Consider the following 14,064-nt stretch of genomic DNA (forward strand, 5'->3'; position numbering starts at 1 on the left):
AAAAGTGGCCCTTTAATTTTTTTGCGTAGTACATGTATAAATTATAATAATGTTATTAGTTATTCATATTTTTGCAATATAAATGTAATAATATTGTAAACAAGTTTTATCACTATTTTAAGTTTATAGAAAAAATTATCTGTATTACAATATACAAATATATAATATTAACATACGAAAAACTAAACTCAATTTTAATAAAATAAGTATCATTTGTAGCTCACATTCATACATCAGAAATCGATCCTTCTACTAGCAAATAGTAATATACCATAAGCATCTATGGATACCAATTGAAACATTCATCTATTTGACAATGAAGAAATAATTGTTAATTTCTTATTGAAGATGCTAGTATGAATTTGGATCATAATGTCCAGTTGAGAATCCGGTAAGCGAAAGTGATTATTTCAAGGTATACAATAGTTTTGAGTTAGTGACTACGTTCAAAATTTTAAAATTGGTGATAGGTTCTGTTGAAGAAGAGAAACCGATCGACACGTGCAGCCGAATTGTGTCGAGGCCAAGAAGCAATTGTGCAAGAACTGTTTTATCGAATGGTGTCGTGGATTTTTAACAAAGAGGGACCATGAAATACAGCTTTTTCTCAACGCTACCGCTGGTATCTGTTTTAGAAAGTCGAGCAAATTGAAAAGGCCGAGGATGTAAAAAGACGAGCAAAGAGATGAAATTTAATCAATGATCATAAACGTGATTAAAATGACTGAGTGTTCGTCAAACATTCTCAATGTATTTAATATATTTAATTATTTTTTCTTGTATTTATTCTAGTAATACTTTCTAGTGATGTTATTCTAATATATGCAACATGATTATTCAGCACAATGATACTACATAATAAAAGATATTTGAAAAAATATTTTAATATATGTTTTCATCGAAGAAAATATACGGTTTTGCATATCATCCTTGTATGAGAACCATGTTCAATTTTCTCTGAATTGTTTTAATATCTGAAGAAATATCCCTCTCTAATATTTTCACATTTATTTACAAATATAAATTATCCACCTGTAACATTAAGGATCGACTCAACACCTTTTGCCTTCTTCTCGCTCATCCTTGTGTAAATTCAAGTTCATTTTGAAGACCGTGCCTAATGTAGCTGAAATCAAACCATAAGTCGGTCGATCGGTGCCACGTGAAAATGCGATTTCCACGACAGCAACATTTCCGTAGGAATTCCATCCTGAAGACGCCATCTTCTCCTCCCCCTTTCTCTCCCTTTCGCCACGGCAAATTAAGCTTCCCAAAACACCACGAAACTGTTAATTAAGACTCATTATGCGCGCTGCGGGGGATGGTTGCCTGGGATGGAAGGAAGGTGGCCGTAGCGGAGGATGAAGACCACGAAGAAGCCGGAGGAAGGGGTAGAAAGTGGCAGGGAGCGGAGATGGTAGGCGGGGGTGGTTTAACCCGAGTACGAACTTCTTAATACCACAGCTGTAGTCGGGTTCATTGTGGGATCAATACGGGGAGAACCCGTGGTAGTGGCAGGCCAAGTGCGATTGGCTCCAACAATTGGGCACGGCGATTGGCCAGCACCGGCACTACCAGGAGGCGGGTTCTGTCGCCACGAACCCAACATGTTGGGGTGGCGGAAAAGAGGAAGAGGACATGCGGCGTCGCCGCTCGCTCGAAAAGGACGGCGACGGGGACGGTTCAGAAAAAGACAGCGACAAGTTCCAGGGAGAGAGAGGGTGACACACGGTGTCGTGTCTGGGGGGTTTCAGTCTGTGTTCACCCATGAGAGACACACAACCAGCGGCGACACGCTCCGCTCACGTTGCGAGGGTGAGGGCTCGTTTTTCACTCGCCAACTGGTTGTCCTTTGCCATTTGTCTTCCGCGTTGAATTCAAACACATCGCGATCGGAGTCTTAGATTGGCGGAAAAATCCGTGGGATAAATTGTGAGACGAGTTGTACATGTCATCTTGGACTGCAGGTGGTCCTGCGTACGACGTATGAAATGAAGTGTCGAAAGCGGTGACAACAGTTTTTGTTACTAGCTAAGTGAAGTGACAATGAAGTGTTAATAACGAAAAAAAAATTAGACAGCGTGACAATTAGACAGTATGCTTTATCGAACTGCAATAGATAATTAAAATTTGTCAAGCTAAGACTCATGGAGAATATTGTGTGTGTCAGTACAAGTGATCTTATATGACAAGTTGTAGATCAGTGATAATTGATCCGTATCGAAAAATTTTGAAAAAAGATATCCGAAAGAAAAAAAGTTTTGGATAGAAAAGGAAACTTTACAAGTATTAATTATCGGCATAAGACAAATTCGGAAAAATTTCTGAAAGCAAGATCACAGAAGAAAAAAAGTTTTATGAGGACTGTTACCAGGCATATGCCTAGCATATGCCTTCGTTTATCTTGTCCATCTTCGTAGAATTCTTCGTAAGTAAGAGATATATATATAAGAGTAAGATATATATATATATATATATATATGTCGCAATTTGACATATCTAGCTGATGACAATTATCTGAGTCTTTTCGCATTTGCACAACGCGCTTACCAAGGCAAAAGAAAGGAGAGCGATCGACTTGTGCAACCTCTTGCATCGCTTCAGCTATCTTGAAGAATTAATTGCGTGTATTCATTGTAGTTCATTGGTTCTCGAGAAATAAGAAAGAACGCGTGGAATTGTTTATCATCTGCTAAAAAAATTCTGCTGCATTTTAATAAAAGTGGATAGAATTGTGTCTGGACGAAATTGATGAGCATATTTTATACTGTGATCAACGTAGATGCCTAATCTTTCGTAATTTAATTATTATTTCTTCTGTTTTCTTCGCGATATATGCATGAAGCATTTTGTGATTGTGATATAGCGCTGAAAAAAATTAAACATTTCTTTATAATAATATAACTAAACAAAAATAAGTTGTGATTTTGATGGATGAACGCACGCGAGACATATTTTAAAATTATAAATATCGGAATTAAGTATTATATAATAGAAATATGTTTATTATCATCCCTATGTGTTAATTTAGTGACTTGATAAATTTTTAAATAAACGTATCTCGGACAATCGAAATAATTGGTGTAAAAAGAATATAAAAGAGGACATGACTGTTAACAGCAGCATTCAACAACATACCATCGAATTTTTTATGAACTGCACAATATGCTGTTAATTACAGCGTTGATTTAATGTATCTGTAGATCGTGAATAATTTTAAATATTTCAAATAATATTTAAATCATTGATCGTGTCGAGCCATCGAAGAAAGTAAAATTATCCAAGATATACACATATATCTCTCAGAACAGTTGACAACAATATATTAAACTACTTCACTGTCGAATCTAGTGATTCCGAATGATTCTTCACGCTTAAGCCGATCGCGGTGCGCCATCGACGGAGTTGGAGGACGAGTTAAGGAGTGGTGTTATTCAAAAGGGTGGTGCGACGTTCGGGTACGCAAGTCTGCAGGCCAGCTCTGGGGTGCCGGGCCCGGGCGGGGTGATGAGCTGCTCCGATGTGATGTATCAATATTATCCTTATCTTTACCAGACCCACCGGCCACCGCCGCCGCATCCAACCCATCCCCATGCGGCCCCGCACAGCCATCCCCATGCCAATCCGCACGCGGCCCACCACAGCCCGGCTAGGCCGGCGCCCTTTCAACCCTTCCCGGCGGCTACGGCGACGCATCAGTATGACAGGGTGAGTCTACGTTTCTTTTATTTCGATCATTGGTTTAACATTCTTACCGGAATTCATTGGTTTTGAGATAAGAGAAACGCAAGCTTCTTGTCAATCTCAATAATTTGTATAAAAATCATTAATAAGTTAAATTAGAAATGATAATTATAAGTGATATAAAGTTACGAAGCTAATTCACACAGTCTCTCTCTATATATAATAATTGAAATAAGTAAAATAGATAGATTACTCGATTGATTGACCAATTTACTTAATGATGTTACGATACGAGATAAAATCTGTCGTTAATAGACGAGACAGAAAATTGTGCGAAGGTGCTAATAGAATACGTCAAAACGCCCACATTTTTAAGGTGGTTTATCAGCACAGTTTTATAACCCCGCTGTAGAACGCTTGTATCCTTAAACTGCCCAAAGCAATTAAAAACAGATCCGCCTGCGTTAGTCATTAAGTTTGACGTGTTTGGTAAAAAAAAAACTACGTCTCTATTTATGGCCAACAAACACTCTTTACTGCCATATAAATTAAATTAAGGAAATAACTTTATATATAACTTACATTTCTTACAAAATATATACTTTTTTTATTTATATCTTATATGGGAAATAGTACAATGATGGAAGAGAGAGAAAGAGTAAGATAAAATACATTGTTAAGGAAGGTAAATGTTTGTTTGATTCGAAATTTCGTATCATTTACATACAAACATGATTTAATTATGGCTAAAAATATTATATTTCTTTGAATTTTTGATACATTAAATTCTCTTGAATTCCTAATTCTCGGTCCTTTTTTTCTCGGTTTTTATTTAATCTGCCGACTCTCAGATCGTATAGCGAGTTCCCCGAGTTGCCGAATAGCAAGTAGTCCTTCGAATCACTCGATTCTCGAATCCTCGGTCCTTCGTATCCGCGAATATCGCCCAGTGGCCTTTCTTAGAAATCGAGGAACACTGTCACCGGAATAATATTGCGCCCAACTACGCTCATCCTGAAATAGTTTCGAGATCAAGACAAGAAGGAAGTTTTCTCGGGTAACGCGTGGAATCGTCCGTGCATCATTTTAATTTGTCTGCTGGGAGATCAGGCGTGCTTCTGCATTCATGCACCCGTGCGTGCATCGTAGGGTGTCGAGCGCCGTTTCGCTATCTTTTCCGGCTCGGTGGGAAAGTAACGTTTTTTTTTTTTTTCAGTATCAAATCTCTTGCTTAGATAAAATTTAACTTGTAATTAATGATGCAAACCGAGAAATTCTTGAGAGCATTAGCTCTTCGGAAAACGAAGATATTTTAAGAATGAAAATGTGTGAGAAAATTTTTTTTTAGTATTTTTTAAATATTATTTGAGAGGGAGAGAGAGAGAGATAATTAGTATATATTATATATTACACTTCGGAAATGTTATCAAAAAGTAAAAAATTGTGTAATGGGAGATTCCATCTCTCTCATAAAATAAAACACATATCACATTTACAATCTCAATAAAATAAAAGCTTCTGAAATTTAGTGGCTGGAATGAGAAGAAGAAAAAGAAGGAAAAAGCGGGCTTTACATTTTTCAAAAGTAAAGTTAAAAATTGTGCAAAATTAAAAACTTTTGTAAAATTTAAAATTCAATCCTGGCAGAGGATATTTAGATTAATGCAATTTTTTTTTAGTTTTGTAAGTTTTATTTATAATTTCAGAATGCTAAAGATTTCTTATTTTCCTGGGTATTTGAAATCTTTAATTTTTCTAGTCTACATAACGTATGTAAATTCTTCTTCAGAAATTTATTTAAAATATAATTTTAGATTGACCAGAGTTTAATTAATCAAGGAAAGCCGGCTATCTCTCTTTCTCTTCTTCCAAGATATATAGTTATGAGCATCGTTGGCCCATTTATCTATCAATCTCCCAGCGACATTGTAGAAACACGAACGTCCCGACGTTCTCGCCACTTTTCTCTTTCTCTCCCGTGGTCTCGCGATCGCGAGATAACATCCGGCAAGAGCGTTAAGCGCGCGCGATACGAGCGAAGAGGAGGAAAGGAGGGAAAGCCGATCCCGGACAGCCAGACAGGACAGGTTCTCCACGAAGGAGGCTCCCCCGAGGGAAGAAGAGGGAGCGCCGAGGGGCTCACACCGGCTCATATCCTCGGGGCCCGGGTAGTTCACGCGAATGCGGCGCGACACGAGTTTACTTTTATTTAAATCTCTCTCCTGCTCTTTTTATTTAGGGCCCTGAGGAGCCGCGAGAAACGCCGCTCATTTTGCTCCTTTGCCCGGCCTCTACTCTCTGTGTCCCCTGGTCTCTGAATTAATAGCCGCGCTCTAGTGTTTTTCGCAGTGTGTCGGCCGCAACGTGCATGCGTACGAAGGCGCGTACCGACGTGACGCACGTTAAAAATGCGCGTCGTTTTCTCATGGGACGCACCGAAACCGCCATGCTTTATCGCTCTCGCTCGCTTGGCCGAGTAAACGAGCGAGTGTTTAACTCGTGGCGAGAACTCCACTCGCGAAGAATGATATACGGAGTGTCGCGGAAGCTGCGCGATTTTTTGGAGAACCGCAGACACATTTAATTCCTTAAAAAAAATATTTCGTAAAGGACTCGAGTATCATTATATCAGTAGTTTTTATCATTGTTTAAATACGAAAAAGAGAGAATTAATTAAGAGAACTCGATGTGTACGAATATATAATTATATTCCTTGAAATGAAATAGAGCCTTATTAAGAATAACCATAGAATTCGTAAACTGATATCATCAGCTGATATCATCTTCGCATAATGCGAAGGCTCGCAAGAAATTAGGCAATAGAGAAAGAAATTCAGAGATCGGAGCGCGCACGATCGTTTCGTCGGAGAAACGCGTGCGCCAAGGAAGAGGCAGGTGCTGGTCGCAGGAGAAGCCCACAAGAACCCGGCTATCCTTCATTAGCACTCTCGTTACTCGACTGCCGTTTCTTCTACGCGCAGCGAATGCACAGATGCGAAGACTGCATCGCTGTACGGGCAGTCTTGCAACATCGTCTCAAGTTATGTCACTCGAGAGTCAGCTAACGAATATAGGGCCAGTAGATGTAAAGACGATTTAATGTACTGAACGACGAGTGCGTATCTATCTTAAAAAGTGTACGAGGTTTAAGGAATTTAGAATATTTTATCAGTATTTATTTTACTTTAACACCTAATCTACTGTCTTCGCGATATATAAAATTAAAAAAGTATTGAAACTCAAAGCACCTGCTCGCGAAGGCTTCAAAATTGAAGAGGAAAGATCTAGCATCCAGGCAACTACGGACACTAGGATCCAAGATATATCCGGGATTTGAAGAATTTAAACTCCGAGCTAATAGAATTCAAAATATTTAGAATCTAGGGCACTTAAGGGTAGAGAATTTTATGAACTCGTGTAATTCGGAGCTCGATGCGACGTATCGACCGTCGATCGCGAATGAAACCGAAACAACGTTGTCAAGTATCGCGTTAATCGAGTTCTACCCAGTAATTACCTGGTTTCCCTTCTCGGCGAACGATAATAAGCCACCGGGCGCCTCCTTCACGAAACTGGTAGAGACACCGTGACACACACTATGGCAACGATCGAGAAAAAGAAGGAAAGATTGGGAGCGAGAGCGAGCGAGCGAAGAGCAAAGGCGAGATAGAGTGAGGAAGAGAGAGTAGTCGTAAAAGCGCATTTTTCTCGGGTATCTGGCCGATTAATGAACCGATGTCGTCGCCAGGACCACCCCGAAGGATGCGCGTACGGGACGCGCATCCCTCGCGAGAGATAGACCGACAACGCGGTCCAAGACTATAATACCTATCCTATAACCAGCTCCTGTCCGTCCTCCTAGCAGCAGGTCTCAAACGGACCGCGCCTTTACCTGACCAAGTTTTACGATCGTCGCGTCGAGGTGGCGATGTGTCCTCGTGTTATCGTTCCGGCGGGATCTGGCCTGGCTAAAGCAACCTCCTGCCACGGTTTCTTTTATTATATTTCTCATTCTCCCCCTTTCCTCCCTCCTTTCCTCACGTGTATCTCTTCTTCGTCCTCGTTGCCCTCGCGATTAAAGAACGAAGGACGCCGCTTTGCCAACTGCATGTTCATCAATTTGACTTATGCTAGTCGCGGTGCTGTTTCGGAAAGGAAAAATAATAGCAGTAACGATAAGCAGGATTGCTTTATCAATCTTTCATCCCGCGTGAAGGAATGATTAGAAGTATATTATCTCATTCAATGTGTATAAAATTGATTTCATTAATAATTCCCTTTGATCGTATAAGAATGCATGTTTAATTTTTATGCGGCAATTTTGATGTCTCAAATTTTCTCCAGGCTTCCTTCCTAAATTTTCTTCATATTTTTAACGCATTACGTTTCCATAATTTGATTCACTTGCCACTATTGCTCTCGTAATTAATAATTAACGAGACCATCGTTGAAGCGATCGATTTGCTTTTCAACGAACTGTCAATATGTTGTCATATCTTTCACGCAGTGTCGACACCGCGTCGAGTTTCAAGCTCTGGCATTTCCGTCGCGTCGTATTAGGAGAGATCGACTACTGTCCGGTAATTTGTTGTTCTCGCTTCGCCGGAATAAATTTCCACCGGGACTAGTTTCTCGGCCAGATCGCCGAAGCCCTGCGCGCCCTTCCCCCTGCCGTCTTTGCATTCCATCTATGAGATCGCTGTCGCAAACGCTTATACAACCTGTCGTGGAAAATCACCGCAGAATGCGACGCCGATTTCTAAAACCGCGGAACGATCCCGGCAGCCGAATGGAACTCGACCTGTTGATCGCGAAGTCGCGAGGCGGGAAGCCGATTAAAATTCCATAAAATTATTATAAGTCAAGAAAGCGGACTTATACAATCTCGTGCATCTCAAATCACCCGCGAATAAAGATTAACGATCGCGCTTACTAATGAGAAAAGAAAGTATGACAGCGATTATGCAGCCTGATGCATTGGCATCGCTTAAACATTTTTGATCCGCCAATAATTTATATTCTTTATACAATATCTTTGTATTATTAGTCAATGTACGAATCAAAGATTGTATCGAGACCTCAAGAGACAGATATCTGGAACAACATATGTATTATCGCAAGACATATCCAGATGATTTTAATAATAATGTCCCATAAATACATGTGTTTCTTTCGCATATTTCTGTCACATATTTTCATTCGTTTAATTCAATGAAACAAACTCGAATTTCGGTGGCCCTCCTTCATCATCGATCTCTCGCAAGAGCGTTTCCTGGATCTATATTTCGGGGATCTACGCCACTGTGCGAGCCACGCAGAAAATTCGCCCATAAAGCGCGCGGAACGACCGCGCACTCGTCCGTAAAAGAAAGAAGAAGCGAGGCGAGCGGTGCATTTAAACGCTTCCCGGGCGCACGGGAGTTCCCAGAGAGAAGCACGCAAGACTTTACGCTTACGTCTTTACTTAACCCCTTGACCATACGATGAGCACAGCAACATTTTTCCGACGCGAGATCAGGAGGGAGTCTTCCTGCCCTCCCATCACATGAATCGCCTTCAATATTTGCCGGCGCGATCACGCGAGTATCTGGTACCGGCGTGGCATTTCGATATCTCGCCGGGTACACCACGTAGCGCGTAGGAAAAACGAATTAATTACGATCAATCTACGCGTCGTAAAAGCCAGCCCGTTCAACCGGCTGACCCTGTCGAAGTCGAGAAGGCGTTACTATACCGGGTATGAGCTACGATCGCCGTTTTCGTCGTGCTCGGCCGAGCAGGGAACATCGACATCGGCAAAAGCTTCTCTCTCCGTGTGACTCTTCTCGCTCTATCATCTGCGAAAATCAACGTGTAGCGCATTGGTCGGTCATTTGCAAAATGAAATACCGAACACAATTATATTTTTAAAATTAAATTATCGAATTATTAGACGTTTAAATTGGAAGTTAATCAAGAATGTCATGGATCCTAGATTCCTTTGGAATCTAAAATATAACTGTTCCTGGATAATTTTGCTTTTTAGATTTACATTAAGGATGTTTCAAATCTTAAATTTGAGGAATTGCATAGTGTTTTATTTCGTCGATGCTTTTGATTTTAAATTTTGCATATTCTCAGGAGCGCTTCAATTACATATATCTTGATATTATATATTAAAATCTACGAGAGATTCTAAACGTTTCCAAATATTTTAACAATAAGTCCATCTTATAAATGATACATAGATTCTAATTTCATTAAATAGATAATAATTTGTGACAATGGTGGGCACTTCATGCAGTTTATTCGTCGAAAGAAACTTGGTATAGCTGGTAGAATCTGTGCACTGATTTTTCCTTGTTGCACGCCAATGTGTGTTAAGAGATAAAAAGGAAGAAAAATTGAAAATAAAAGACACACGACGGGGTAATATCGAGAGACGCTCGCCATGACGACGATGATACTTCAGACCGGTACAGCAACGGCATCCTCGACCGCGGTACGATCAAACGGTGCGGTACGGATAGAAAGAGAGCCGTAAGTAGGGGTGTTGCGAGGTCTCGATAAATTCAGGATCTGGAAGTCCGAGAGTCGTTGACTTTTTTATCGCCAGTTAAACGGGAAAATGGTGTTTCTGCCAACCTCCCGGCATCTGACCCCGCGTGCATATATTATGCAATAAATGTTATCTATTGTTTATTTATTTTCAGAAAACACTTGGCGCTCTCTCGCGCCTTCTTCCATCGAATAAATAAATTTCTCGAATACTTTTTAATGCGCAAAACGAAGAATTTTTATCTGAAATAAAAAAGTTATGAACTTCATAAATTATTAATTCTTTTATTTATGAAGAGGAAACTATAATATTTTAAATTTTGCGGTAGGTATATGTAGTTCACTGCTTACTATATATAATTCTTTCTAGAACAAATCGCATGATTAAAAATATCTGATTTACTCGACTTGTGAGTTATCGACGTTATCTTTTACGGGACACACAAAAGAAACGGCGGTCAGTTGCACAGTGACACGGCGCGCTAAGAAGGGACGCGCAAAACTTTCACCGAATCGTCGCGAAATCGAGGTGAACTCGCCTTACCGGTTTAAACGAAAAAATTAATACGTGACCCAGCGCGGCGGCGGAGATCGGCGACCGCGTGGCTGAGATAAAACGGCGTCCAGGTATCGGGAATCGGGTACCACGAGCGCGCGCCAGGTAAAGACAACACACCGCGCCGGACAATCCGTTGCTCATCGGGCAAAAAAACGATCGGGCCGCTCCTGGTATAAGACCTGATCTGGCTGCCCAAAGACCGGAATGATGATGATTCTGTCGTAACCGCTCGCGAATACTATCCGTTTCTTAGGATTCTTCCAATCTAACGTACCACGTGGCATAATCGCGGGTACAAAATGATTTTGAAATCATATCGTAAAACAGTAATTAATAATCCATTTACTATTTGTATGCAATACTTTTATAACATTTTGATAATGGGGAGTCATTATAACTTGTTATAATTATTATAATAATTTGTTATTTATAATTTGTCATTATAATTTGTCATAATATAATCGCAATTGAAAGCAATAGAAGATTTTTATCTGAAAAAAAATAATATTATTAAATTATTAATAAAATTATTAAATTATTACTAAAATTATTAATAAATAAAATCGTTGGCAAATGGGAATGATATCCAAGGGCGAATACGAGGCGGAAGACGAGCAAGGAGAAGGAAGTATCGCGGAAGCGGCAGCCGCTTCTTTTGTGCCGTCGGATTGGTGTCCTCCTCGTCAAAGAGCGCGGATGGGTTTCTGCTCGAGGCGGTTGCATTGAATTGCAGATCGCGCGCGGACAGATGGACATGTCCATGGACGAACTCGCGGTCGCTTGTTGCGACAGCAGAAAAAAAAAAAACGTTCGGAGACCCTGGAAATCTTCCGCGCCACTTTTCTCTTTCTCTCCCGTGGTCTCGCGATCGCGAGATAACATCCGGCAAGAGCGTTAAGCGCGCGCGATACGAGCGAAGAGGAGGAAAGGAGGGAAAGCCGATCCCGGACAGCCAGACAGGACAGGTTCTCCACGAAGGAGGCTCCCCCGAGGGAAGAAGAGGGAGCGCCGAGGGGCTCACACCGGCTCATATCCTCGGGGCCCGGGTAGTTCACGCGAATGCGGCGCGACACGAGTTTACTTTTATTTAAATCTCTCTCCTGCTCTTTTTATTTAGGGCCCTGAGGAGCCGCGAGAAACGCCGCTCATTTTGCTCCTTTGCCCGGCCTCTACTCTCTGTGTCCCCTGGTCTCTGAATTAATAGCCGCGCTCTAGTGTTTTTCGCAGTGTGTCGGCCGCAACGTGCATGCGTACGAAGGCGCGTACCGACGTGACGCACGTTAAAAATGCGCGTCGTTTTCTCATGGGACGCACCGAAACCGCCATGCTTTATCGCTCTCGCTCGCTTGGCCGAGTAAACGAGCGAGTGTTTAACTCGTGGCGAGAACTCCACTCGCGAAGAATGATATACGGAGTGTCGCGGAAGCTGCGCGATTTTTTGGAGAACCGCAGACACATTTAATTCCTTAAAAAAAATATTTCGTAAAGGACTCGAGTATCATTATATCAGTAGTTTTTATCATTGTTTAAATACGAAAAAGAGACGTTCGTATTCTAGGATCTTCAGATATCCTGAATAAAGAAAAGAACAAAGAAAAAAAATTGTACATATACTCTATAAGGAAAGATTATATCGCGTACTTTGACATTTTTCTAATATTCCCTAAATCGTTCGAATTTTCGATGGTTTCACCTGCTACCTAAAAAGCGCGAAAGGCTTAAAATTATCCTGATCCCTTTGGGTTATCGGCTCATCAGGTTGAGGAATCGATGGCGATCGAATCTTTTGGAGGGGAAAAAAAAATCTCGCGTCAGCTATCAGCCCGCTCGTCGTTAGTCACGTGAGCCGCGCGTCTCGGCCATTTGTCTTTGTTCACTTTGCGCACCCGGTGTCCGAGAAAATGCCCGCGTGTCTATTTGTTACGAAGCCGAAGCCACAAATCACACGCCGCATCACCGTTGCATCCCTCGCCGCGTGTCCTCGTCCGCCGAACTCTTCCTCGCGCGCGGCCACACGCTCGAGTATATTTAAACGCAATTACGCACAAGAGAGCGGCCGCGCCCGGTAATCCCGCCGAAACGCGCGAGATTAACTGCCGCAAACATCGGGCAAAGTCAGAAGTCTGGAATCCAGACGTCGGGTATCTCTCACCGTACATTATTATAACTTCTCGCGATTCTTGATGAACACGCGTTGCGGTGAGAGACGCGCTTCTCGCAGTTCGGGATGAGACCATGACATCGTCGTCTACATGCCTGCTAACTCTAAGGATCCATGAAAGAGACTTGAAATCTATCATCCTTGTAGATATGCAATAATATTTATTAGCGGCAGAAATTATATGATAAATCCAATACCTCACGAAAAATATAAATGTAAAAAAACATTACAGGTTCTCCAGGATCCACATAGTGGTATTTAAATGTTTCAAGTGCAATTGATAAAAATTTAAACAATCGCTTTGCATTTACAGTTAATCATATCGCAAACGTATTTACGACATGGCAATTTTGACGGCGACCTCGTCGAGGATTAGCGCGGCTACGTAATTTAAGGGGATGTATAAACGCGGCTTATTTTCTCATCTCTATCGGAAGAAACGAGCCGCGCGTATGCGCGGTAATTGGCGGAAATTAATAAACACCGTCGAGGCTCGGTGACTCGCGACTTGAGAGACTCGGGAGTCTGAGGCTCGAATGCACCAGCTGCCGACTTCGTCGCCGGCGAGGAATCGGACTCCTGCGGTAGCCGGCGATAAGACTCCATTATTGAAATACCGGCTGTTTAACCCCGCGGAATTCTCTCGCCTCTCTCTTCAGGATTTCTCCCTTTTACTTCTCCCGGTGCCGCCTTTCTGCGCGGCGAGTTGTCTATTTTCTCTCGCCGACGCGGACCCCGTTTTGCAGCACTCTCTTTCTTTCTCTCTCTCTCTCTCTCTCTCTCTCTCTCTCTTCTCTTCCTCTAGTTAGGCAATTCCGTTAACGGAATACTAATGGAATGTGATTGTATTAACCCGTCGCATTTGGGAAACTAATAGACGGCGTGTTCCTGAGGAAGACGAGAATCTGTAGGAGAATTCTCCACTCTTCGAGAGCTGGGACCGATACTTGTTCAGCAAAAGTTGAACGTCTCTGGAGATGGAAGCACTAACTGTAAAGATGATTACGTTTTGTATATTTATATGCGACTTTTGCGTTCTCGAGCTTAAATATTTTGGCTACCTGTCGTTAACGAGAATGAGAATAATGCTAAGATTCTGCGTTGTTAAGATTCACAGTCCTCC

At 41.6% G+C, this 14,064-nt stretch overlaps 1 protein-coding gene and 1 long non-coding RNA gene across 3 annotated transcripts in view; both read left to right on the forward strand.

The window, feature by feature from the left end:
- Positions 1-262: 262 nt before the first annotated feature.
- On the forward strand, positions 263-874 carry LOC115241240. Its single transcript, XR_003884875.1, has 2 exons — positions 263-391; positions 471-874. It is a non-coding gene; the product is annotated as an uncharacterized LOC115241240 (long non-coding RNA).
- An 884-nt stretch (positions 875-1,758) lies between these two features.
- The window catches only part of LOC115241194 (protein vestigial), a 47,079-nt gene continuing 34,773 nt past the window's right edge, over positions 1,759-14,064 (forward strand). For both annotated transcript variants that reach the window (XM_029816844.1, XM_029816845.1), the window contains exon 1: positions 1,759-3,708. In XM_029816844.1, the coding sequence (XP_029672704.1) occupies positions 3,508-3,708 (201 nt within the window). In that variant the 5' untranslated portion in view covers positions 1,759-3,507. The remainder of the gene's footprint in view (positions 3,709-14,064) is intronic.

Source organism: Formica exsecta, unplaced genomic scaffold, assembly GCF_003651465.1.
Source record: "Formica exsecta isolate Colony F162 unplaced genomic scaffold, ASM365146v1 scaffold47, whole genome shotgun sequence".
NCBI lineage: Eukaryota > Metazoa > Arthropoda > Insecta > Hymenoptera > Formicidae > Formica > Formica exsecta.